Source organism: Neopsephotus bourkii, unplaced genomic scaffold, assembly GCF_033783945.1.
Source record: "Neopsephotus bourkii isolate Nb327-2 ecotype Australia unplaced genomic scaffold, CSIRO-AGI_Nbou_v1 NB_882, whole genome shotgun sequence".
Taxonomy (NCBI): Eukaryota; Metazoa; Chordata; class Aves; order Psittaciformes; family Psittacidae; genus Neopsephotus; species Neopsephotus bourkii.
Genome location: NW_026901376.1, coordinates 737,617 through 764,960, shown reverse-complemented (window position 1 = coordinate 764,960; position 27,344 = coordinate 737,617). Strand labels below are relative to the sequence as shown.

The window sequence follows — 27,344 nt, the reverse complement described above, 5'->3', positions numbered from 1 at the left end:
AAGCTGGCTCCGCACTTCAAATGCTGTCCTTTCCCAGATCTCAGAGTTATTTCTGGTTTACTGGCATGACTTCCTATAGAAGTGGTAGCCAATATTTGCAACTGATTCATCAGATACCAAATTGACAGACTGACAGCTTCAATCACACTATTTTAACAGTTCTAGTGGAAAAAAAAAAAAGAAGCTCTTTTGAACATTGCAATCTATTTCAAACTATGCTTGCAAGCAGCAAAATAGAAATGAAAGCCATCCAAATTATATTTCAATGCCTAACGATAATCACATCATGGTGTGCTCACTCAAACAAGCAAAAGAGGTTCAGGTCAGATATGTCAATCTTTTACAGGCTGCTGTGTCACGAAAAACTGTGGCAGCTCAAGAAGCTTCCTCAGATCAACTACGTTCATTGAAGACTGTTGAGCTTCTGTCTTTTCAGATTTAGAAAGACCCAAACCTTTTATTTCTCTGTTAGTAAGGACACTGTTTCCTTTTAAAAACATTCTAACAATATTCATAAACAACATTCTTAAAGTCTGAAATACATTATTTCATTTCAACCAGCATGGTCCTCAGATATGAAGCAACAAAACATATCAGTGAAGTATGTCTGCACTTACATTTTTTTGTTGTTTTGTATTTTTGACTAATAGTTTATTTCACATTTGAAAGCTCTATCAAAGTTTGAGGTGACCATCATCTATGTTGCTGCTGATACAAACCAGCTAGCTATGTTTTTCATCCTCCTTGATAATAAATCACAATGTCAAAACCCTGTCTTTCACCCATGCCCTGTGTTTTCCGGAACAGTGGTGGGGGAAGGAAGAATGACCTCCAAGTTATGAATTTTACTCAAATCAGATCCTCATTTTTAGTACACCAGAGCATAGCATAGACCATTATTCTTCCTCAACTTCTTGCTCACCACACAAGAGTTACCACAAATGCTTGGATGATTCACTCTCTCACTGCTAATCTCTTCTCCCTCTGCAATACATAACCTCTGAGTAACGGTTTTGCCAACTGGGACCAAGTGAAGGAATAAGGGATGCTGTTCCCATTGTTCAGTAGGATGAGTCACTGCACATCTGGGAACTGGGGGAATCAAGAAACACAAACAGAAGGCCTAAAATGAGCCCACAAGTTCCACAATGCAGCATCACAGTTGGATCTTTATTTAAATTAGCATTTTTTTTTTAAACTGCCCTATCTGCAGTATAAAGCTTGGGGAAGCCAGAGAAAACAGAACAATTTGCTTAAAAACTTACTGGTGGAAGAGAAAGGGAGGAAAGGTAAAATATAAACATTCCCTCTTGTTTCCTGAATTAGTGTTGAAAGCTCTTTTTTATATGCTAGATTATTTTGAACAGAGCTTTCCCAAGAGGGAAAACCCACACAATTGAGAACGTTTTATTCTATATAGTTTGCGCTATATGAATGTCATCCTAACATTAGCTCCAAATAAGTCACTATGAAAATAATTGAATTTAACATCTCTGTCCCTTTAGGCTAGGTTCATAGCACATAAGAAATCTCCACATAGAAATATTGTAACTAATCTGGCATCACTTCCTTTGCCATCCATAGCCTCACTGCAAAAAACAAGTAGAAAACACTTGGGCAGAGATCCCAGAGTACTAATTCAATGAAAAATAAATGCACAACAATGTAGATTGCTTTAAAATACCCAGACACTCTGTAATAAGAAATGCTCTGCAAGGCTATAGTTTAATCAACTCGCTACTTTAACCCTCAGCCAGTTATTCCATGTGACAGTTGGTTCGACCATGAACAGCAGTGAAACATCCTATTGTCCAGTTCCCTAAAATACAGACTCATTTCAAACTTTGCCTTCTCAAATGCGGTTCCGTCTACATTCTGCTCTAAACTAAGACTTGAAAGGGGACCCTGTGTTCCAAATTGGCTTTTTTCCTTCCCTTGTCCCAAGGCCTTTTTGACATAATATTAATTTAGCCCTTCCTGATCATTCTGTCTCTAGCTGCTAAATTTAGAGTGCACGACTTAAGGTAGACCTGTCAGTCTTTGCTTGTTTCAGATGATGAATTAAAACCACACAGGATGGAAACATTATACTTTAAGGAAGCGTCTAACACAGACCTAACGAGATTCCCACAAATACAGCAAAACACACGGAGAAATAGAAACTGCAACTTCCCCAAACTGCAGCTGAATCTGCAAGATGAAAGCAACAGTGACCCAAACAAAAGAACAGCAGTGTTTGTATCCCACCCTCCATTCAGGAGATGTTAAACACTCAGCAGCAGGGCTGAGAAACACAGAGGAAATCCCAGAAAGAAGTTTGGGAATCTCCCAGCCTTTAACCTCTGAGATCTTGGATACACAAATGGGATGGATTTAATGAAGTACTGACACAAAATTTAATCCAAAGTTGGCCTTTATATAAGGTACTATCCCATCGAGGCTACCAGAGACACATACTGACGGAATGCAATCCTAACGGTGACTTTCAGTACTAACATGCAAGTAAAATGTATGTTTTTGAGATAACTTTTGAGACAAGATCTCACTTTTCCCAAGCTTTCTGGGATGTTGGTCACCTGCTGAATGTATGGGCTTTGAATGTTATCATTTCAGATGTTTAATGAAAAGGAAGTTATACAAAGCAGAGGCCCAAGGGCAGAGTTATTAGCACAGAAAAATGGGTCAAATAACCAGGAAACTGGCAATTGAAAATGTTGGAGATGTCAGATCAGCCAAGTTTTTAGGTACTGAGATTAGAACCAGAAACCTCACCAGCACAGAGACATAGGAAACTTAGTGAGAATGACTGGCCACAACAAGTAGGTTAACATCCTGCCACAATAATACATATATCCCTTGACAATCAGCACACAGACATGGCTCCAGGCTCTGCACCCTGGTTTTGTCTAAGGGGAGCAGTAGTCCTTTACAGACTCCCAAAAGCCAGGGCTAACATTTGAATGAAACAAACAACCTGCCGTCCCCAAACCTGCAGGCTCCTCCAACAACTTACTTCTAAACCTGCACTTCTATTCAGCCTCACTTGTAACAGATTTACTACAGCCAGAATGCATGTCTCTTCTCTGTGACAGCTGATGAATTGAGTATTATTTTCCAAGGAGATAAACAAGTCTGTGCCTGTTAAGAATTCACTCAGAAGGATGCTGAAGTAACCTAAATTGCCCTGAAATGCTCATGCCCATTCTATGCCATAATTCTGTTCTACAGATACTACACATCCTGACTGGGCACTGAGATTTACTGACAAAAGACAAACATTAATTCTTCATTCAATCACAAGTTCCTAGGCCACTTCTGCATATTTAAGCCATACAGAACTCCATCCAATCTCTCTAGTATTGTTTAACTTCCTCCTTAACAACAGACTGAGCTACTGGCATCCATCCAGCAACTCCAGTGCTTATCCAAGTTGCTGCTATCTGTACCCTACAAACATAACAACTACAAAAAAGTACCATTTGGTTCCAAGCTTCTTCTAAAAAATACCTTTCCTTTTCTATTGCCTAGTCATGCAGTATAGGGATCAGAAGTTAGTTAGAAAAATCAGTTTATTCTTAGCTCAGTACAAGCAGGCAATGCAAAACTCAGTTTGTCAAAGTCAGGATGGCTTTCTATAAGCTCATCCTTCATGCGCACAGGCCAAACTGTATGCTTTACAACATATGGATAAAAAACTGCGTGCTGAATTAATTATCCCCCATAAAGTCCAGGCTAATCTGAGCTCCCACATTGCTGATAAGACTTGTGCATCCCTGTGACAGAATGAAATTCTAGCCTTCCAGCTAAGAAACACTCTCAACAGGAGCAGAGCTGTTGTAGAGAAGGGCAACTCCTACCTGCCTCAGCTATTCCCAGCAATTAAATACAGCAACTTCCTGAAAGTGCTGCAAGGAAAAGGAAAAAGTCACGTTTCTTCCCTAAAATTCTAGGTGCTTCTACATCAACAGGATGTATAGAAATTACTCGATACTATGTTAACAGTTCTGTCCATTTGTCTCAACTATGCAACAGTGCCTCAAGGAGAAAAGGAATTTTCTGTTAATAGACTGAGGCAGGCTCATCCGACACTGCAAGCTTCATGAAACATTAACAAAAATCCCCATTGTTTTGGTTTTACTCCTACTCTTCATCACTGCTATTTCTGCTTCACAGATTTGCAATGACTAGAAGGAAAAGCAGGTGCAAACAGCAGACAGAACAGTATTTACCACAAACAAAAATATGCACAGTGCAATGCAAGAGGGTTAAATGACTGCCTTTATTTTTAATTCTGGAAAAGTCCTTAACCAGACTTGCACATTAGCCACAGTGATTGAACATTTCTCAGCCTTCACTGACTAGCAGCTAGCAAGCTTCAAGGAGTAGATGCAAGGGGGTATATACCCAATTCATGCAGAAGAATCATGGTTATGTTTAAGCAATAAAAAACTCCGATAACTGTATCCACCATCAGCAGCGTGCCCAGCTCGCACACACTCATCCTGGCATGAGTGCATGGCAGACACAGTCATAAGCATCCCATGAAAGGATTCCTTCCTGTTTCCCTGCCAACTGTCTAAGCGAATGCATTGTCTAAAATAGCTGCCAGAACCCTTTCATCTCAAACACCGGAGGTTCTTCGTGAAGCTGAACTAACGCACGCCAGCTCAACTTCTCATTCCAAGCACAGCCTGCTACAACGCACAAGAGAAAGCAAGTGAAAGCAGCAATCTGCCACAGTGAAAAGAAAGTCCTGAGCTGTAAATGGAAGGATGGATCCAAGATTCTGGCCAATGACTAGCAAATTATCCCGTTTATTCTCAGTGGGCAGCTGCCATGCAAAAATGGCCATTTCCAACCAACACATCAGAATTTAGAAGCAACTGCATGTTTTTACAAGGCACCAGGAACGATGCACAATCACGTTATTATGTGACCCTAGTCCCGTGCTTTGTTTTCAGCAGCTCAGTATGCAAACCTGAAACTCCCTTTGTTTACAGAAGACATCTGCAGAACTAGAACATTGACCAAAAAGAAAATTACCTTATGAATTAAACTAGTCAGCAGTGCTGACTATCTGATCAAGACTAAATCACAAGTTTACCACTGTGTTTCCCTTTCAAATCTTATCAGATCAAGGGATGGGAAATAAATATCTTAGATCTTGTGGGCTGAACAAACAGCTAACACCAGCCATGAGAGAATGTTGAGCTTGGACTTTTCCATGGCAGGTGGCCAGCTGGAAAGCTAAGCAACTTGAATGCACTTACAACAGACATAACCTCGAGTACCTCCGCAAACGGTGTTTCCTACTCCACTTTTACATCACAGCACTTGCTGCAAAGTGCCCTAATGCTGCACTTGCTGTGGAAACAACCACAAATTTGTCTATGTTTGTTGTTAAAAGGTGGCTATAAGAATTGGAAAGTGTCATTTATTCCTCATATTTGTTTTTAAAAAGATTGTCTCGTTTTGTATGTATACAACCAAGATACCTTTGGATGTGATGTAGACCAAACTGGTGGTCTTGCAAGATTCAGAAAGCTGCTCAGTACCTGAAAGTTGGGGTTTATGCAGAAATCAGACCAAGATCAAATGCAAGGTAAGTCTCAGTTGAACTCAGGTGTGCTATTTAACAATTTGATTCTGATAAATCCAAATGTTCATGCAGTAGAGAGGAGAAAAATAAAACTCCACCTTTCTTGCATTACTCAGGTTTCATACCTCAGGAATCCTCAAGCCAGTCTCCATGTCTAATTTTCACAAATCATTTGTCCTAGAAACAAAACTTCCCCGTTTTCAGTAATTGCTTGGTATTTGTTAATTTTAAAAGGTTGACCAACTTGGAATTCTGTTTTTGCCAGCTGTTACTATGTGACTCCTCAAATCAGTGGAATTTCATAATGCATACTTGCTTGTTCTCAGCACTGAGAAGTTACCGGATATCTCGTATTCACCAACTTACACCAATATTGGCATTGCCTTCTATGAAGTCTGACCTTTACATGCACCTGTAAATCACTAGTGATCAAGCTGCCTCATGGCATATGCCACAAATGAGTATATATTAGTTCACAGCTGTACTTTGGTTCTGTGAGAGAGGGTTTCACCCAAGTGACTGCCCTACCTATCAGCTCGTTTCTCCTGCTCCAGTGCCAATGCTGCAATTTGAGTCCAGATGAAAGACAGTGAACCTCAAGCCACCTTTGGTGATCTGAAACAAACTTCAGCTTCCATTGACAATCAAGTTCTTTGTGATCTGATTCACAGTCATTATCTCAAAACATTTATTTATTCACACTCAATCACAATGATCAATTAATCCAAGTATTTTCTCCCCCACTGAAGGCTGGTTCAGCATGAAGACAAGGGAAGTTCTTTCAAGTTTGCACTTAAAGCTTGCACTATTGATGCTTTAGCATGAAGATTTAGTAACGTAATCTTTATTTCATTTCAGAGTTTGTTCTCTTTCAGAGCATCCAAGACTGCTTTTCCACATTTTTCACTTCATTCTACCACACGAGTCACATCATTACTTTCACTTATGAAACCAAAACTGGAATGGATTTACCTAAGCTGAAGAGTAAAGCTGTTCAGATACTGGTTCACTAAAGGATTAAACAGCCCTGAGCAAAGACTCACAAGGTGAGATGGGGTTGGTAACTGCATGAACACGAAGTACACTAATGTGCAATGCCATCCTATTTTTCTGTGCACTTAAGCCAAATCTTTTGTCACAGTCCTCAATCATTATAAAGTCTTGAAGCTGAGGCTTATTAGAAATGACCATGGCGGAAAAAAGCCCACAAATAATTTAAATCTTGCATCAAATTGAAAGCTTTATTTTGATTCGCCCTCATGTACATCTCATTTAAACAAATTAAGCACTGAGCATCTGAACACAAATCTAACGTTGAAATAATTTGAAGTAAGTGACTTAGTTTCCATCCTTAAGGCCTCATCTACAAGTGTAAATTACTCAAGCCACAGTGGAAAATGAAGTGGGTTTCACAAACTTCAAGCTGTTAAACAGGCTAGCCTATTAAAAAGAAGTCCTAATTAAAGCCCAGTCACACCCTACTGACTGCAGAGGTGGAAACAGCTCAACCACGCAGATGGTCATCTGAAGTCCTTGCAACCCAGAATGCATATGCTGGACTGGGAGAAAGAAGACAGAAAGAGAGGATATAGTAGGTGGTTTCTTTTGCCTCCTACCCACATCTATCATCATTACTGATTCAGTAATGTACTCTGACCAGACTGAGACCAGATGGAACAAACTCTTACATACGCAAATTCAGAGATGGAATTAAATGGGAAAGAGTTTCATCAATAAACCACCTTTTTTTTTTTTTTTTCATTTTGAGATTTTACTGAGTTTTCCAAAGTAGAATTAAGTGAGTATCAAGGAAAGCAAGTCAAATTAAGAGGCTCTGGGGGTGGGGTAGAAAGCAGACCTTCTAAGGACAAACACCAACAGTTTGTTCAGGAGTAAAGCCAAGTGAAGCACAAGTCTGCCACAGTCTGAACTGCAGGAATCTGTGTTGTATACAGAGGAGACATTTGAAAGGTGTCAATAAATTACTTCTCAGAGCAACATGTTTTCCACTTTCTCAAACAGAAAATCTTGCATGATGTTTCCAAGAAGTTTTCCTCCCCTCCCCAAAATCCTAAGTCAGTAATAGAGCAATATAGGTTTACACCACAGAGCTGCTTTAAGTATAGCTGAAAACTAATGAGAAAGTGGAGACAACGCTGCCTTCTGCCTTTGTACAGAAAGCCTTCCCAGCTAAGGCAGGTTTAGAAAAAGGAGAAGCAGAGCACTGAGCTAACTTTACTCTTCTCCTTTGAGGAAACAACCTCATAGCTCTGCCCCTTCCATTAGTGTTCAGTCATCAGCTGGTTGGTTTGTGGCAGTACAAAACCTCAAGGGATTTTCTGGAATAGTATCAAGTTCAGATGCATCCTTACATCATCTCATCTCTGAAGATCTCTACTGTTGCACAGCTATCATTTCACGTACTCAAAAGTCAACTACTGCGTTTTTTCCCTCCCTCTGCTCACTACCTCCTCCTCCACACTCAATACCTGTGAAATGGAACGTTGACTTTGACTGGTGTACGCAAACACTTCATATACTCCAATAACTTAGAACACAAACATTTACAAACCTGAACAGCCATCCTTGAGGTACTGGCATCTTATCTTAGCATCAGGAAAGATTTACAGAGTAAAGGAAGCACTGTTCAGATGAAGGATCAGCAAGATAAAGACACTGCCACATTCTTTAGCAAGCACCAGGATAAGGTGATGTGATGCCAACTGCTTGGTCCTTCACCAACACCACAGCATGTCACTACTTCCTCTGCAGTTACAGTCATAGGGTTGCACTCTGCCTCAGATGAGTTTCCCAACTTACAGCAGACCTTCCAAAAATGAGTTGTGCCAACATAAGCAAGAGCACAGTGCAAATCAGAACTTCCTAAACCCTCATTTCCTATTGCTCACGGTGATTACTCTATCACAGAACTACAGCCCAAGTTAAGCTCTATCCTTGGGTGACACATTGAGTAAAGCAAAGTTTTAAGGTAGAGCAGGTTGATTAAGGAGACAGCAGGAAAGGGGAAGATAATAGGGAAAAAAAGTACATTAAAGAAAACTATAATCTTTTCAAAAAGTCTTTGCAAAAGATCAAGGTTTGGATAGCTAGCAAGTATACCACACAGCAAACTAAGCAAGTTATCACTACCTAAGCAACCTACCTGACTTCCCCTTTCAGCTTTCTGTCAGATCCTGTCTTTTAAAGAACGCAGGCTGATTAAACGTAATTCACTCTCAGCATGACAAGTTAAGAACAATATAAGTATCTGTTCTCTTAAGTATAAAACCCCAGAAGACATGCCAGTAGGACTTCCCACAGAAAAACAGACCTAGTTTCAAGTTTTTGCTCATTTGTTCATCTGTGTTTGTTACTTGTTCTTAATCCTACATAGCTTACTATGAACTAGAATATTCAGGAAAGCCTGAAACCAGTCACTGCACATTATCCTATTAAATTCAGTGGCCTCTTTGAAAAATCCAAGCCTTAACCTCTTCTTGGAACAAGACACTGAGAACACTCTTGCTCCCTGTCCCAATTCTTAGTGGAGCTGACAAGGCCTAGTACCAATATGAAAGAAAGCTGAATTACTATGGAGAACACACAAGTGAGGTGCAAAGGGCTGAACTGTAAACCTGGAACTTTCTGAAGTGCATCATCAGCACTGCTCTTCCGAGCAGAGGGAGCCAGGTCAGGGAGACAGGCTCAACAAAACCATTCACCTCTTCTTTTGCAGTGCCTGTGGGGTTATTTTTGCCTAATTTCCTGAAACCAGTCACAGGGTCAGAAAACTGCTAATACAGCACAAAGCCAGTAGCAAACACTGTTTTTTCTTTTATACAGCTAAGTCAGTCCTTGCTGAATAATCTTCAAGTAGTGCCCCTAGCTTTAATACACCAAAAGCTTTGGAAACCCGTACCATGGGAACACAAATATAATAGTCTCCATTTCAGCTATATCTTGTGAGATTAAAGGGTTGAAACCAGTCTGACAAGTGGAGCCCTTCCACTAGAAACAATATTCTTCATTGTGTTTAAGATAGATAAATATTAACATATATGTCTCTGCATAATGCAGGTACTTTGCTGCAACTAGAATAAAAGTTGTCCTCATTCTACCACGGTTTTAATCTATGCATATGCTCATTACTTCATATATGAGCTTTCTCCTGCTTCCACCAAATTTCAGCAGGAATTCTTTATTAAACTCCCTTAGTCATACAGAGAGCACACCTTTAAATGTACTTAACTCACTTGGATATCTGGAATACATTCTTATTACTGGGAATCTCTATGGAGATATAAGTTGCCAATTTTGAAGTCTCCTGAATTATGGAGATCCATTAGAAACTTTCTGAACATGACACGAAACAGCATGATCAAAAGCTAAAGGCTGCTCAGTGGGTTGGATTTGTCTCTGCCCAGAACTTTCCTGCACACTAGAAAAGGATAAAGAGATTACTCCAGTGGTTTTTAACTGCAGTTGGGTACTGGCTCAGACAGCCTGAACTGAAAGTTTCCTTCCTTGTTTCTCACAGCATGTGCCAGCATTTCTTGATGGGAATGCAAAGATTAATTACAGCTGTACTTGCTCTGAACAAATCCTTATATTCAATACAGTCCTGCAAGATTTAGAGTAGCGCTAATTAGAGCTTAGAACAACAATTCTGCAAAGACAGACATACTGAGTATTTCTTCTAATTATTTTATGCATAATAAAATCAAAGCTTCTTTCCAGAAGCAGGGTAGCATTTATTCTCAAGAGTTGGGAGCCAAAAGGGCTTTTCCAGTCTAAACCCATTAGATTTTGTGTTTCAGTGCTATTGCTGAAAGTAAGACGTCAACCTATAACTGCTACCACACGCAGAGAGGCAAGGACAAGTACAGTATTTATTCTGTAAACCTTTGGAGCACCCAGACAGTTCTCTAATGGGCTCAATTACAAGAGGTAAAGACAAAACAAGTTTGTTCTTAATAAAACACACATGAGTAAAAAGAAATCTTTCAACTAGAAAAATGGCAGTCATTAGGCAAGATGCAAATTCTTATAATGAATTTTCAACATGGGAGCTGTATCTATGAAGTTGTTTCTCTCATTCACCTTAACCACACCAAAAATACAGACAAGATTTATTGGCATCTGAAGGCCAAAAGCGAAAACTCCTACAGGCAGCCTTACATAGTACCATAAAAATACTAGGCTTTTTAATCTACCTCCAAGAACCTAAAAGTTAAAAAGTAGGACCACACAAAGTCTGGATTTCAGCCTTTTGGTATCCACTGACAGCAGGGCATTAATGAAGTGCATTAATGCACTGTACCTTTTAAAGACTTTTGAATCGATTTTGCCTTAAGTTTTTGATCTTTAAATAAAACAGGAAAAATTGTAGAGTGCCAGGAATTCACTACACAGAGCACTAGAATAGCCAGTAGCACAGCTCTCTTTATCCAGCGTCTGTCTCAGTTCCCATATGGTAGCCATATCAATTTCTTGTTATCCACTTATTTATTATGTATGATCTGCTCATTACTTTCCAACTTATCCTCCCAATTCCATGCAGGCTACATTTCATCCAGCTGTTGCATTTTGTCATAACCCAAAGCCAGGAGCAACTTATGGCAAGAATCCTTTTATTTTTCCACAGAGCATTTAGTACTGAGAGCTTTAATGCCTGGTTGAGACTTCAGGTAGGTACTGTTACAAATTGCTGCTCTCTAACACTTTTCCATTTGTACTGTTTTGAAAAGGTCATAATTCATAACCTTTCTGGTTCTTGTTATTTCTCTCCAAAAGCAGAAAGTATTTCAGAACAGCTAATAACCGTTTTACCCATCACACAGCTTTCTATGGAGGGTTCTGCTTGAGAGAATGGCTTCTGTCATTGAGAAAAAGATATTGCACAAGTGGATTTTGCTGGAGCTCAAAATGATTTTCAGTGTAAAACGATTTATGACCTTTAGTTTTCTAAATGGTTTTGAATCCAGTCTACTTTAAATGCACGTTCTTCTCGCCTCTTGGTCAGTGGCACTTAAAACAAGACTGAGATTGGCAAGTGAAGCATTCCATGCTGTAGATGACAGACAATGTGTTCCGAAGGTGTCCTCAACTCTGCTTTCTGCTCCAGCTTAGTCCTGAATGTGAACCTCAGTGGCTGTCAAGACACACTACTCCTGGTACTGCCAAATGCTGCTCAAGAAGTTCCTCCGGTGGCAGCAGGCCCATCAACCTATCTCATTTGAGCATTTATTTTTGGAATACTGCAAATATGAGACTGTGCATTTAACTTCTATAGATGCGAACTGACAAACTACACAGTATTAGTCAATATCCACAGAATCTTGTGCAAAGATTCCCAGCTGCATTTTGCTTTATGTTACCTTCTCAATTTTTAATAAAGCCTTAACTGTAACTCACCAACTCTCACCTCTTGAACAAAATGCCACTTTTGTTTGGGAGTTCTTACTTGAGACTTTAATCTAAAAAAACTTTCCTATTTGGTCTTAGAGACAGGATTAGAAGCCAGGGACTCCAACTGCTAAACCTGCCTATTACACACCAGACAGAATGCTTTGCAGTATTGTACTTACACAACCAATTAACTTCTTCTGCTGTACAAAGATGAGTCAAACTTCATAACCATCAACTTTTGAGGTCTTGGTATTAGAGGGCAAGACTAGAACTAAGAACTTAAAATCTGTCACTTGATTGCCACAATACTGCCATAAAACCTTGCTTAGATCTGTAACTGAAGAGATACATTTCCATAATTTAACCTGCTATGAGTCCCAAGCATGATATCATTTAAGATGCACAGATGAAGTCTGCAAGTTACTGACCTTTTAACTTAATATGATATCAAGGCTCAGCAACAGCAAACACGACTTTCTGGTTTGTAGCACTACTGCCAATCCACCGGCTTTCTGGGTCAGAGTGGTATGTCCCATCCAGATGCCCCCTCCCCCAATCTACATAATTTAGAATCATAGAATAGTATAGGTTGGAAGGGACCTTCATAGGTCATCTAGTCCACCCCCTCTCAATCCATTCTCTGCCCAGCCTGTATTTGTGCTTGGGATTACCCTGACCTAGGTGCAGGAGCCTGCACTTAGCCTTGTTGAACTTCCTGAGCTCAAGCACAGTCCACTCCAGCAGATTTAATTTAACATGCCACTTGAAAAGTCACCGACTTCTTTGTCAAGTTAATACTCTGTTGCCCAACATCTCAACTCACTTGTCTGCTAGAGGCAGTCAAATGCTGCCACATAATCTCCATATGCTGCAGTAGCTAGAATACAGCCAAACTCCTGATCATCTTGCGTTATTGCCATACCTACTATTTCTGTACCAAAGTAAGGACATTTAAGCAACAGTTTATCCACTCTGAATCAAGAATTAGTGTGCTTCACCTCCAATACTGCCCGAACACACAGCTTGCTCTCTATGAGGCCTTGAGATCATCAGCTCCTTGCATAAGGACAATGCAGTAACAAAGTTATACTAACACCAAGAGAAGGCTGTTCACTATGTAACACTTCCAGCATACTATCAGTTACGGCAGGTACAATTTAACCACTTCAGTTTATTTCAAATGCCTACTTAGAGGAAAAAAAGAGAGTTAATTCACAGGGGAGCAACTGGTGTCCTGTTACAAACATCCCTCAAACCTCAAAACAGTCAGAGAATGGTGAATTGATATAAAAGAAAGGCTCTTTAAAACATTTTCCAGAGTATTCCCACATCCAAGGCTTTAGAGGCTCTTAGTATTTGAAGTATTAGTGGAAGTCCTCATACAATTCCCTATGCACAGATCTAAAAATAGCTATGGACACAGTAGTAGTAAGTTCTGGTCTATACTTGCAAGCCCCTTACTTCCCTCCCTGGAACCTACTTCCCATTAGCACTGATGTTCAATTTCTTGTTTTTTTTAAAAAAGGAGTTATTAAAAATTAGAAATTATTTCAACAGTGAGTGAACATCAACAATAATAGATTAATATTACATTTACATTGATACTCTAGTAATGGATTATAAATATATTCTGCATATTAAGAATATCTGCATTAAAACAGATGCCTTTTGCAGGCTCCTTGGATAGCCATGCTCTCTTCTGTATCAAGGAGGGCGGTATCTGTACGCACAAGTCAGAAGCCAGTATAGCTGCAGGCGAGTAACTCAGCACAGTTGCCTTAACTGCAAATAAGTTATGGAGTTCAGAGTAAATAGCCCCATCAATGCTGAAGAGATAAGAATATGACTTGTACCACAGGAAAAGTTCAGCAGCTCTTGAAATACATAGTTACAGGCTAGAAAGACTTGGTGTCTTGAAGGGAAGCAGTAAGAATCATTCAAATAAGATACAGCTTTGACTAAGAGTAGTTAGGATGGAGATATACAAACAAAACAAAAAACAATGTTCATGTTTTAAAAAGCTGATAAAGCAATGTTAGTTTTGCTTTAAGAATTGATGAAGCCAGATGATGGCCTCTGCAGATCTACTTGTTGTTAACTCAAGCTCTGTAACATGCTGGCACACAGTACGATTCTGTTACGACCGTGACAAAAGAGTAATTTTCTTGCCTGACATGCCCTATTTGTCCCATCTTTAACCACAATGACATAAAGCGTGCCAAGTTGTAACAAGTCAAGACAGTAGCTAACCTCACTTCAGATTTTGTTTGTTCTGGACACATTAAAACCAAAGTAAATGGCTTCTCACATTCTCCCAGTAGAGACTTGGGGAGGAAGAACAAAAGCCAAAACAGAAACCACTTGACCAAAGCAATTCCTACCTTGACCTCAATGTGTTTATGGCACAAAAGGAAACAATATTTATGGGTGCGAAAAAGCTTGCAGATACATGCACCTGAACTCCCAAATATACCCAAATACTTGTTATGAGGATCAAAGTGAAGAAGCTTCCACCCTTTCAGCCAAATGATCACTGAAATCCCAGGGTCCTTTCTCCAAGAAGCCATTCAAAATAGAATTTGTCTCCACCTGCTGGCAATGGAGGACTAATATCCAGTTGCCCAAAGTACCACGGGCAACCTCAACAGAACAAATGTTACAGGACATTCTGCAACACGTGATTAATGCATTCATTTCTAATATACAGACAGAAAATGGCGTAGGATAATGAGGGCAAGGGAGAAGAGAGAAGAATCACATACTGATTACAAAGGAATTCCTATCCTAGTAGTTAAAAAATGAGGACGGAGACGTGACAATGTAACCAAATATACAATGAAGCTTTTGTCCCCAGACTACTTGGCTTGCATACAAGGAACAGAGGAACTTGGGTTGGTGGGGACAGGCTGGGGCAGGGGAAGAGCAAGAGGCTGATGTTTGTGAAAAGAAAGTGAAATTGGTTAGTCTGCTTTAAGAATGACTGAAGAAAAGAAGCAAAAAAGCACCCTGCTATTGTAGAATCCACCCACTCACTTCTGAAATGCTCAAAGACCCAGACAGGCTTTTACAAACAGCACTTCTAGGCACTGAATGTGAAGCAGAAAACACTCAAATGCCCAGAGGCAGCTTCTGTAGACCCAGAGAAGCAGCTTTCCAATTACACAGGGGTTATGGTCAGAGCCATTTTCTTTCAACTATTTTGCTACTGATGAATCAGTCATTAAGCTCAGTGTGACAGACCATAGGAAGACACCTGTACACTGATTTTCAGCTCTAGTTAACCAGCCAACATGTTCTACTTTGTATTTTTAACCAAAGTCACACAACTTCCTGGAGGAAAAAAATAGAGTTCAAAAGCAGACCAACATGTCCTAGTGCTCAGAAGCTAAAACAATAACGATAGAAAAAGGAGCTGCAAGACCAGGGTGAAGAAAACGCAAGTGCTGAGCAGGGTTATTATTTCAAGCATTGTTGAGAGGCATTCAGAAAGATGATAGTAAAGCAAAGCTTCACAGTTTTAGTGCTGATTTAAAAATTATTCTAAACATAATAAATTCAGTTCAAATAAAGTATATTCCGTATAATAGCGCATTTATACTCAGTCAGAAAGGGGGTGCTGATGCAGAGGTTTTCTTTAGCCTTAGTTAAAATCAGTTCAGAAAAGATTTATTTTCTCAGAGTGCACTATATCTGGCTTCTATTTATTTACATGAGTCTATATCCAGCGAGGGTTTAAACTAAATGAAGGTATGGGTTTATACATATCATATATAATTATAAATAAGGCATTTCCTTAAACCACCTGCTTTAAGAACTTAAGCAGTTTTAAACTCATTTTGTTAAAAGGGGCTGTACTGCTGCTAATCCCCATGTACTCTGGGAATTAGACTTCTGCTGAACCTAGAAGCAAGGCATGGAAACTTGTTCAAGGTATGAAGGTGTTTGTAATTCTTTTAGCAATCAATCCAGAAGTAGCATTTATATCCTTGAGAATAATACATACATTTAAAATACTTCTCTGCAGTAAGTGCTTTTTATTTACAACTCAGGTACATTATAATCTATTACTGATGCAGCTTGCACAGTAAAACAGCAGCACCCAAGGTCTTCAAGTTTAATGCCACAGATGCATGCACCAGGACTGAGTTACACAGTGGTTCAGTAATACACCATATCATTGCGCTACTGACAACCCCTCTGGTGCCTGCAGGCAGTTCCAGTATTATTAAAAAGGTTATATGAATGCCATCCAAAAAGATGTATGAGAGAACTATACCATGGTGTTGAAGATGATAGCATATTAAATGATCAGTTGCATGCCTGTATGCTTTGGGTTTGCGGGCCTTTTTTATTTTTTGGAATTTCCTGTTTAATCCTCAAAGCCAGAGAATGCAGAGGTAGGCCTACTAGTCTTGGAATGCTATTTATTCAACAAACTGGACATCTTTTTTTCCAGTTTGATGCAATTTTATTGCTAACATGTACAGGAATGAACCTCCCACATGATCCCCATCTGAATCTCCTCCTAAAAACAAAACCCATGCTTGATCATAGCATTTCCCAGAAAAAAAAAAGAAGTAATTCTTAACAGGCTGCTGCTGTAATTATTCCTTACTATACTGGATTTTCTTAGTAGTTGTCTCATGTTAAATTCAAGTTCCCTGTGGCATGAACCATCTTTTTATCCCACATTTGAACAGCGCTTAGAACAGCGAAGTCTTAGTCTGTGTCTACAGATGCGAGGAATTACGGAACAATTAATCTGTCTTCTCTCCCCCCTACACATCCTTCCCCCCATCCCCAGCACTGTAACATGGAAATTGTTACATTTTTAGTCTGAGGAAATGAGGTTTAAACAATCATCCTGTGACAGCTTTACCTAGCCTTTATTTTTCAGCCCTTTAGCAGTCTCATTGATACTTCAGTGACTGATTTCAAAGGTACTGAACAAGACAACTCAGGCATATATAAGTGGAGAGAGAGGAGTACCTAAGGGCTGCAACATAAATTTAGCTCAGTATCAGACACTAGAGAACCCACAGAGAGGAGCAGCATGAGGAAACTAACATTTCACTGCTGAATTTCTCTAGCTTTCCTTTAGCGATACCAAGTTCCTTCTTAAGAGTTTAAGGGAGACTATACAAACCCATGCTTCTATCCTCTACCTAGCTCCTCTAATTAAACATTGATAACATACCCAGGCATGAAGAATTTCAACTGTAACTGTTTCTCTTTAATAAAAAAGGGGAAAAAAAAAAGCTGGATGCAGTCTGGGGACAAAACACCCAAACCAGACTTCTATCTGCACATTAATACATCAAAATCAAAGATTTACTAGAACAATTAGGACGTCACCACATGTAATTTCGCAAGTGACTAGTGGTAGTAGGTTGCATGGATCACTATCTGGTTTCACTGAAAAAAAGAGAGGAAAAAACCCAACAGCATCTCAATCTTGTACATAGGAAGAGAAAGAGTAGGTTATTAACAGCTGTCAGAAACATATTCCATACCAGAAGTGCAGCTATTTTGGCACAAGAGCATGAAAACCTAATAACGAGAAAGCAAGGAAGATAGCACATTTTTACGCTCACTGTCATCTTTCAGTGCTTATCCAAGTTTCACTTGCAGACGTCAGGATGAAAAGAAACAGCCAAATAGCAGCAGCCGGAATGGGTGCTGCATTCACTTCAAAAAGATCTGCACGCAGGAATACTTTGCCAGTATCAATATAGTGCAAGCTGGCAGGACTGGAAAGTTACAAATTAAGTGTGCCTTCATCAGTGACCTACTATGAACAGACCTACTGAGCTCCTAAAATATTTTTAGTTCAACCAATTCCTGCCTTTTTTGGTTCCTCTTGCTCTTCCAGTTTATCCAGTCATGTGCACTTTTCCACTCCCTCTTTACTGCCATGTAGTTTTTCAAGTTTGGCTCCAATTACCACTTGTTTCTGCTGCTGAAGTGCTCAGATTTACAGCACTACTACAAACGGCTCATCTGATGCATAAATCCTGCATGTAACAAGCAATCTTTCAACTGAAGAGAGATGTATATGGCAGGGAACTTTTTTCTTACCACCATGAAGATGGACATACTCACCAGCTGATACTCGCTCCGACGGCTGAAGGCTTCCTTGATTCCCGAATCCCTCCACAGTGCGCCCAGTGCAGGTACATACAGCTGGAAGGTGGCAGGCTCTATGGGCATTCCAGCTTTGTTTTCAAAAGCCATCAAAAACATTCCATGCTTCTCATTCTCCGTGCACTGCCAAGGGATCCCCAGTTTGTCCCGTGCATCAACCAGAACCCTGCAGCCCTAAAGAATGATTCAGATAAGAAAGTCAGTGATAAAAAGATTAAAGTGTAAAAGAACAAGGACTCAGAGGTACTTGAAACTCTTTTATTTTTCTTGTGAGACTGAACTCAGATGAGAATCATAAATATTGTTTATTGCAACATCTCCAGCAGAAATAAGATAGAAAGAGCTTGTTTGTGTATCTTATCCACAATGTATTTCTCCAGGTGGAAAAATACACTAGCAGCAACAGCTAGTTGCAGTAAGCAATACTACCAACAGATAACAAAAAGTAAACATCGAATGTGTAAGAGAAGTACCTGGGAACTAATGTGTGATCCTCATAGCTGTAGTTTTAAAAGTAACACCATGCCTGAAAGAGAGTTCTTCCATCTTTCTCTTTGCATTTGGGTTTAGATAACAAAAATTACATGCTACCAGTCTCAAGCCTTAGGAGATCAGAAGAGCCTCAAAAAAAAACATTGCTGAAAAAAAACCCCTGTATATTCTGGTGAAGCAAAGTATACTGAGCATCCAAAATTGAGGGAACTTACTAACTTCCAGTGCTGTATGCTTCCACTAACTAGTTAAATATTTAGGTGAAAAAGATAGCAATACCAAACTAGGAAGATCCAAAAAGCATGGTGCTGTAAAGCACGATTTTAGAATCACAGAATGGCTTGGGTTGGCAGGGACCTTAAAGCTCATCCAGTTCCAACCCCCTGCCATGGGGCAGGGACACCTTCCACTAGAACAGGTTGCTGCAAGCCCCATCCAAACTGGCCTTGAACACTGCCAGGGATGTGGCAGCCACAGCTTCTCTGGGCACCCTGTGCCAGTGTCTCACCACCCTCATAGTAAAGAATTTCTTCCTATTGTCTCATCTAAACGACCCTTACCTGTCAGCTTAAAGCCGTTCCCCCTTGTCCTGTCACTGTAATACCTTGTAAAAAGCTGCACTCTGGATTTCTTGTAGGCCCCCTTTAGGCACCAGAAGACTGTTATAAGGTCTCACCAGGGCCTTATCTTCTCCAGGCTGAACATGCCCAACTCTCAGCCTGATTTTGATACTTGGATGCTGTACACCCCAGCTATCCAGCTTGACAGATTTCTTGGAAATTTACTATACTGAGCATCTTCCATTTAAACACTTCCATGCAAATGGTCACCTCCAGAAGGAAAGCTCAGTGGCAAGAAGACTGAAGACATAGCACAGATTTCAAGCTACTGGGCTCAGAAAAGCAGGTGCAGTTTTTCACCAGCATCACCCTACTCTCTCAACTTGCCAAACCTTTGCTAGGAAGTCATGACAGGCAGGTTTTGATACTTTATTTCTGGGAAAATCTGGAAGGAAAGTGATCCTGTTCTCAAATTTAACTGAGGATTACCAAGACTGCTTAATTTCACATTTAGCAGTTTTAATGGAAACTTAATTTCATATTCCCGACAACAAGCCAAACACATGAGGTTAAGTAACTTTGAAACTTAAGTCTTGAATCTAACTACACCTCTACTAACTAGTTTCAGATGGTGAATAATTATGTCTCAATAGTAAGCACCATTTCAGCAATGGATAAATCCTTTAATGGTGGCTTAGCATCTCAAGTACCATCTAACTCACAAGTAAAATCTGTGGATTGTTTTAAAGTACTTGGGTTTTTTGTTTGTTTGTTTTACAGTTTATGAAAATAAAGAAAACTGAAGTTCTGTTTCCACATTATACAACTGATTTTCTTTTTTTTTTGCATACTTGAAGCTATTAAGAGTGCACGTATGTTTTCTTAACACTTGAACCTTTCACCTCTTCAGTCCTTTAAAAGCATCACACAACAAGAAACAGTAATTTTCCCAATGGAAATTAAGATTTGAGAGGGAACTGAGAAGCAATTTAGTGTGAGTGGCACAGAATAGCAGCTCAAAGAGACGCATCATGGTTGTCACTGTGCAACAGTGTTCCTGAAGTGCAGTTTCCCCAAAATGTAAATATTTATGATTCTCTAGTGAAAGTAGAGAATATATATCCACAATACCATGAAAAGACTAAAATTGAATATATTTACAAACTGCTGCTTTAAATTCTAGACATAACTATTTAGTGACTGTCATACAGACCAAAAGCCAACTCTCATCCCTAGTCACAGTTTATCCCTTTATTAACAGGAGTCTTTAGATCTGCATTGTTTGAATTGTGTTAACAAATATAAGCATGAAGAAAATCACTTATAATGTTTTGTTTCTGAACTGCAGATGACTACACAAAGTCTCACAACATTAGACACTTCTGCAAGCGTATCACTTACACAGAGCTCCATCCCAACTGCAGTTCAAAGCCAGTGTCAGCTTCCCCCAGCCCCCAGTTGAGAACTTGGGAGAGTTTTCCAAACCATCGTGGTAATCAAGACTGGTGAGACATCACAATTTATAGGCATTTACTGCCAGGTCTGTTTCTGTGCAGCAAGAAGTGCTTATGAACAGAAATGGTTAACCAGCACTGTGCATCGGCCAGGATCACCATCTCCCCACACTGCAGGCCCTGCGGAGCTCCCAGCCCACACAGGCCAGCTCTGACCTTTCACCTGCTTGGGCTCCAGCTCTCTGCAATCATCTCCCCCAGCCACTCAGCTCAGCTCCGGCTTTTCCATCTTACAGCTTTCAGACTGATTTAACCCTTACCCATCTCACAGCTACCGCAGTCCCTTCAAGGAATGACGGCAAGATCACACAATTGCCATCCTCCGTCTGTTGCTCTGCCTTTTCCTGCTCCCACTGGAGACACAGAGGATCTCAAGAGACTGTTGTTAAGGAAAGTTTCATCATTTGTTTGGAGAAAACCACAGAGCAGAGTTTCAAATGTGCGTAGAGACTGCTCCAGTCCCAGAATAGTCACTTATCTGCTGGCTGCTGCTCCTTGGAAATGCAGGTTTGAATCTCACTGGGCAAGAGAGAGAACTAAACTTAGACTTAAGAGACCCTATGTGAGAACATTAACTACTGTAAGGTGACCCACGGGGAGCATGTAGCATCAGCACCTTCCTCTGACTGTGTTAGAGAGAAGAATGGTTGCCACCAAATCAGAGCCCCATCTGGGATAGAGCAGCAGATTCAGATGTAGATACATCAGCTTAACACTGACAAAACAGATACAGACACACATAAAGACCAATATTAAACACCAAATAAAGAAGGTGAAGAATATTAAATGGGTGAGTAGGAATGCTGTCCTATGCACACCCAGAGGAACAGCACCTCTCAAAATCAGAATATGCAGAACACACCAGCTCTGATGCACTTACAATGCATCAGGAGTAAAAGCTTTACAGAGCAAGTAGAACAGCCAGCTCTCAGCAGTTAAAAGTATCTGTGACTCGGCAAGATTCTCAGTAAGTGTATCTGAACTTAACATTCCTCCATCTCCATAAAACAGTTCCATAAATGCTACAAGCATATGTCAGAAAGATGCGGAGAAACAGAAATTGCCAAATTTAGACCCCACATACTGCTATTCTCGCACTTCACTTACTGGCAACACTTTTGCAGCCACAGAAGCATCTGACAATCCTTGCCCCATCAATCTGCAAAGCAAGTTACTGTAGGAAAGGCTTTCTCTTTCTGGAAACAATTCAAAACACTTTCCATTGGTCTTTCCTCCAGAAAGCCCATCATGGGAGATAGCCAGAGAGTCACTTTTATCTGTAGTTAAAACTGCTTGAAGTTTATATTGATGCCCAGAGGTAAATATTTCATTTAGAAGAATCAATTTAAACTAAAATTACTAGAATTTCCATTTATTATAGAATGAACAGAATAGTTTAATATATTTAACAATAAAGTATACTTTTAAAAACTCGATCTGGACTCAGACACCATTGGTACAAGTAAGACAAAACCACCAAACAAGTCTTATTAGATGTACAACACTCCCTCCCAAGCTTGAATAGCAAAGGTAACACCAGACTATTTTAATTGCAGTGCTCATTTCACAGTAAACCTTCCCAGCACTGCTATATCACAGTTTTTCTGCATTACATATTTACTGTAGAAAATATCAATTCACTCTTTCATTCAGAAGATGGAACGCTGTCAACTGCCATTCTGTTTTCAAATTTGGAACATGGAAAAAAATGTGGCAACCACTATTGATATGAAATAAACTTCTGAACAGTTCAGCTGATCAAAAGCTTTTGTGCTGCAATCAAAGCAGGACCTAGAATAAGCACAGATGGAAAGAATTAAAATTCACAGATAAGGCTAGTGGCAGGCAAAACAGTAACATACTGGAAGCACCAGTTAGGGAGGAAGTTCTCTGTTCCATTCGTTTCTGAACAATTTTTAACATATTCAAGTCACTGTATATGTCCCTGGCATGCATAAAACCTGAACAGAGAGAGCGCAGAACAAGAGAGAGTGTAATGAGAGTGTGACATAGTCTAACTCATGAAGTATCATCTCTTACACAGAAGAAAACACTAAACATAGCTAGAAATTCAGTTTCGAAAGAAGAAAGATGAAAAAAATAACTAAGGCATGATATACCAGAAACCTACAGAAATTACAGACCACTTGCAGAAAGGGAGCAGACAAAGACTATTCTGTCCCTGCCCCTTGCTACACAAGTACAGGAGGTGTACTTGTAAGAGTGGTGCAGCAACAGAGATCTCAAACAGGAGAGTTAAACTAAGAAGGGTTTCGCCTGTACACCTCCCAGAGAGACTAACTCATTTACATAGGATGTTGGCCAAAAGTATAAATGGACTTAAAAAGAAATCAAGACAAATTGATGGAAGAAAGGTCCAAAGAGAACTATTCAATTACATTCCAGATGCAGCTCCTGGCTCAAGAAGTTTCCGAAACCAAAGGCTGCCAGTAACTGGGAGAGTATACCAAAGTATCACATGGCCTTGTTCTTGTACCCGGGTTCGGTTGTGGGTTGTTTTTTTCCATGTCAGAGACAAAGCACTAGATCCATGGCCTGACAGAGCACAGCTGTTAGGCACCGAGCAGAATGTTTGCTACTCACCAGCAGTATGAAGGGTTTACGAGCATTTGCACAAATACTCATTGCTGGTCCTGGCTCAAAGATACTTTTTTCCTTTACTTTGGAACGTGTTCTAGCTTTGGAAAAAAAAGAAATTCAGGTTGTCTTTTACTTTTAAATAATAATTAAATGATTTGGGGGGGAATTTTAGAAAGGTTATCACCAGTAGTGTGACTTGAAGCCAGTGATGCTTGCCAATACATGAAAAGAAGTGGCGCAGTATTTAAAGAGCAGCTTGATCTAAGAATATCTTACATCAGTTGTTATACTACTACATAAAACACTACATTCACATTTTAGATTGTTCATATACTCCAGTACTTGAAGGATTTGTTATCCTTAAAATCTCACACCTTTCACCAGATGGCCCAACTCAGCGGCTGAGTGAATGCACCACAGTTAAGCATCAAACATGCAAAGTGAACAATAGGTTAGGGGTGCATTTGGTAGTGAGCAAGGGAAGGTTCTTCCAAGTGCAAGCTGACAGTCAGGTGATCAAAAGAGTTGATTATTCTACTCAAGTGTTCAGAGAGAACTTGCAAAACTACTTAGAGTTTGTATACAAGCAGTCCCCTACAGTGTATTTTCTCAAAGTAATTGAAGAAACTACTAGTTAGGAGATCACAGACAACAGAGTAACTGTTAAGCATGAAATACTGCAGTAGCTGCATTTTAAGCTTTTACTGTTAATACACTCATACCGAAGCCCTGCATCTCCAGCATCTATGTATCAGTTAGAGGAACTGTTGTTGTGAGAGAAGCACTGATCACTGCTCAATGCTCGATCAGGGGACTTCAAGTCATGGCTAACAGGCAATATAGTCTTCCCCCATGGCTGCAAACCCACATCGTAGGGAACAGGGAGAATCAAACATGCTTCCCACTGTGCTTTTCCTCATCATTGTTGTCAAAGAACTGGCAAAGTCTGAGGATCACAATTCAGAGAGACAAATACAGATGTGAGCTGATGCCAAAAGGAGTCCCACCTCAGCAAGATATTTCTAACAGACCCTTTGTACCAGTGCAACAGGACAGAGCAAATGCAGCTGTATGAACACAGGTCCAGCTGGACTGGCAAGTCTGACTCTACCAAAAACCTGCAGCAGCTCATGATCACTAGTGCCCATACAAGAAAGAAAGCTGAATCACACAGCCATAGATGGGACTGGACTTCTCAGTGGCACTACTTACTGGCAAGTTAAAGAAAGATGATAAAATGTAACCTATGTGTATTTTTAGAAAACATCTCTTAACCTTCTAAAAAAGAGATATTCAAATTTAAGTTTTAAAAATAAAGTTGTCAGTGTTTGCAAATATAGTCCTATGCACTTCTTTAAAAATTGCTGCTTGGCACAGTTGGAAGGTGACCTACTACTAACCAAGAAAGAGCAAGACAATCAGATTTTTATTGTAAAAGAATTAATGGCGGTTTTATTTGGTCTATGTCCTTGGAAAGTTATAGCCAAGCAGCATGCAAGACACCAATGTTATTAAGGGTGAGGTTTCATGTTACAGAGTAGTAAGTCTAACAGCTTAGGTACCATCGAAAGGGGCATCTTTCCTGGTAGTGTAGTTCCACCCTCTGCTGTTTGATAGGTTGTCATTCATCGGAGCCCACAAGCCAGTCCAGTGAGCAAACACCACCAAAAACCTAGTAATTTATATAAAAAGTGGTTTCCACTGCCTATATTAGTTTGCTGTGAGGCGAGACAGGCAAAAGGGTTAGGGGTGGGAGCAGCACCAGTCAGCCCAGTTAAACAACAAAAAGGCTCACCAGTTATGCGTGTATTTTCACCATTCACATATTCCAGTACCACCCAGGTGAGAGCAGGATAAACAGTAAAGATGACCTACCTTCCAGCCCAACATACAAATAAAAAGTGGGAACAAAGGGGAAGTGTCATTTACTTAGTCCACAGGAACACAAACATTAAGAAACATTTGGATTAGCCACTGAATCTCTGAATTGGGAGCAGCAGCGATGTCTGCTTGTCTGGAAACTCTGAAAAGACTCCTTGTCTTTGACTGAATTCAGCAAAAAGACGATGAATGCAGCAGAAGAAAAATACTCTCACTGCAAGCTTCACTTGCAACTCGACCCAAAGTAGAGAGATGATGACCTCAGAAGTGACAACTGACGCAGGTCCCCAAAATAAAGTTCTTAGAATCATAGAATCAACTGGGCTAGAAAAGACCTTTAAAATCATGAAGTCCAACCATTACCCCAGCACTGCCAAGACCACCACTAAACCGTGTCACTGAGGCCTCATCTACACAGCTTTTGAACACTTCCAGGGACAGTGACTCCACCACTGCCCTAGGCAGCCTGTTCCAACACCTGAGCATCCTTCCAGTTCCTAATATCCAATCTAAACCTCCCCTGGTGTAGCTTGAGGCTGTTACCTCTTGTCCTATTACTTATTACTTCAGTGAACAGACTGACCCCCACCTCACTGCAATCTCCTTTCAGGCAGTTGTAGAGACTGGTAAGGTCCCTCTTGAGCCTTCTCCAAGTCAGTGCTTCCAGAATTACATTATGAGGCTTCTTTTCCAGAGACCATCACGCTAATATCTAGTTCATAATTAGTTCATGCTTTCAAGAGAGCAGAAGCAGCATCTGCAGCTCCAAAAGTATCATCATCAGATTTTCAAGACCCTGTCATGTGCCCTCATAAATATACTGTAAATGTACAGTATATTTATGCCCAGCAGATGTGCTGCAACAGAAGGGAAGGGTAGAGAAGGAACGGCCTTCCAATGCTAGAACAAGAACAGTTCCTGACCCTCACAGGGGTGAAACCCCCCCCCCCCATGCAAGTGAAGAAAAGTCATTTGGAAACTCCACAGTCTGATTCCTTTTAGTTTTTTCTCTTGTTGCAATCTGCATTGAAACTTACTTTTTCAAACAATGTGCACTAGTTTGCCTGTGCTCCAAAGTTCTCTTGTAAACATATTAGTAGCACAATTTGTTGTTCCTTTGCCAATACTGTTTCCAAGTTCATTATAAAGATGTATGTATACTCAACCAACTGAATATAATGTAAGCTCCCAAATTTAGTCACTCAAGTGACTAAACTTTTGTCTGGAAAACATCAAAGTATGTGTCTACAGTCTCCAGGGACTAACCCATGTTCTGCAATCTTAATGACTACATCACAAGAGCATTGTAAGCTCTATTTTGGAACAACGATGAATATTTATCACTTACTACTGACCATTACTCCTCTCCCACTGTCCACCATGATGAAGACAGATTGCTCTCTCCTAGCCCAAGCAAGAGACACCCCAAGGCAAAGAGCCCACCAGAGCTGATGGAATTTGTATTTAAGACACATAAAATACATCAACTGGAAGTCCGTAAGAGTTTCATTGATTAAATGAACCTGAACAGGAAAACCAACAAGACTTCAAAGATTTTTTCACTTTTTTCTACACAATTTTGTATTATTTTTGTATTACAATAACCACAACATGGTATCAGCATAAACACATAATCAGATGAGCATAAACAGATAATCTGGATAATCAGATTTAAATACAGGTTCTATCACACAACTTCAGCGCTTGTATGTTAAATTTAATGGAAAAGCTCCTAATTAGCCACAGTCTTTACCATGTACTCTGTTATTCCTTTCAGAAGAAGGTGTCCCAGCAGAAATGAGATTGACACTGTCCTGTGACTAACTACTCAATTAGAGCTAGACCCCAGCTTTGAAGCAACAGATTGAGTGTCACTATCCTCCCCTCCTAACAGGCTCATCTGCATGTAAACCCAAGGGAATGTGGAGTCAAGTCAATTTAAGGAGTAACTAGAGTTAACATAATGGGAAGATGTATTCTATGCCCCCTTCACCTTTGCGCTGTTAGAAGAAATATGCTTGCATTACAAATGAGTAGGTAATTTGGTCACTTAAAGTGTAGCTCCCAACTAAACTGAGGAATATTCTTCCCCACTTCTCAAGAGTTCCTATCTGCACCTGACTGAAGCCTACAAGTTGCAGGTTT

General features: G+C 40.1%; 1 protein-coding gene across 1 annotated transcript in view; it reads right to left on the bottom strand.

Annotated features, from left to right (window-relative positions):
* GNA12 (G protein subunit alpha 12) overlaps positions 1-27,344 on the bottom strand; it is a 43,919-nt gene that overhangs the window by 11,380 nt on the left and 5,195 nt on the right. The window contains exon 2 of the mRNA XM_061356970.1: positions 18,110-18,325. Within this exon, the coding sequence (XP_061212954.1) occupies positions 18,110-18,325 (216 nt within the window). The remainder of the gene's footprint in view (positions 1-18,109; positions 18,326-27,344) is intronic.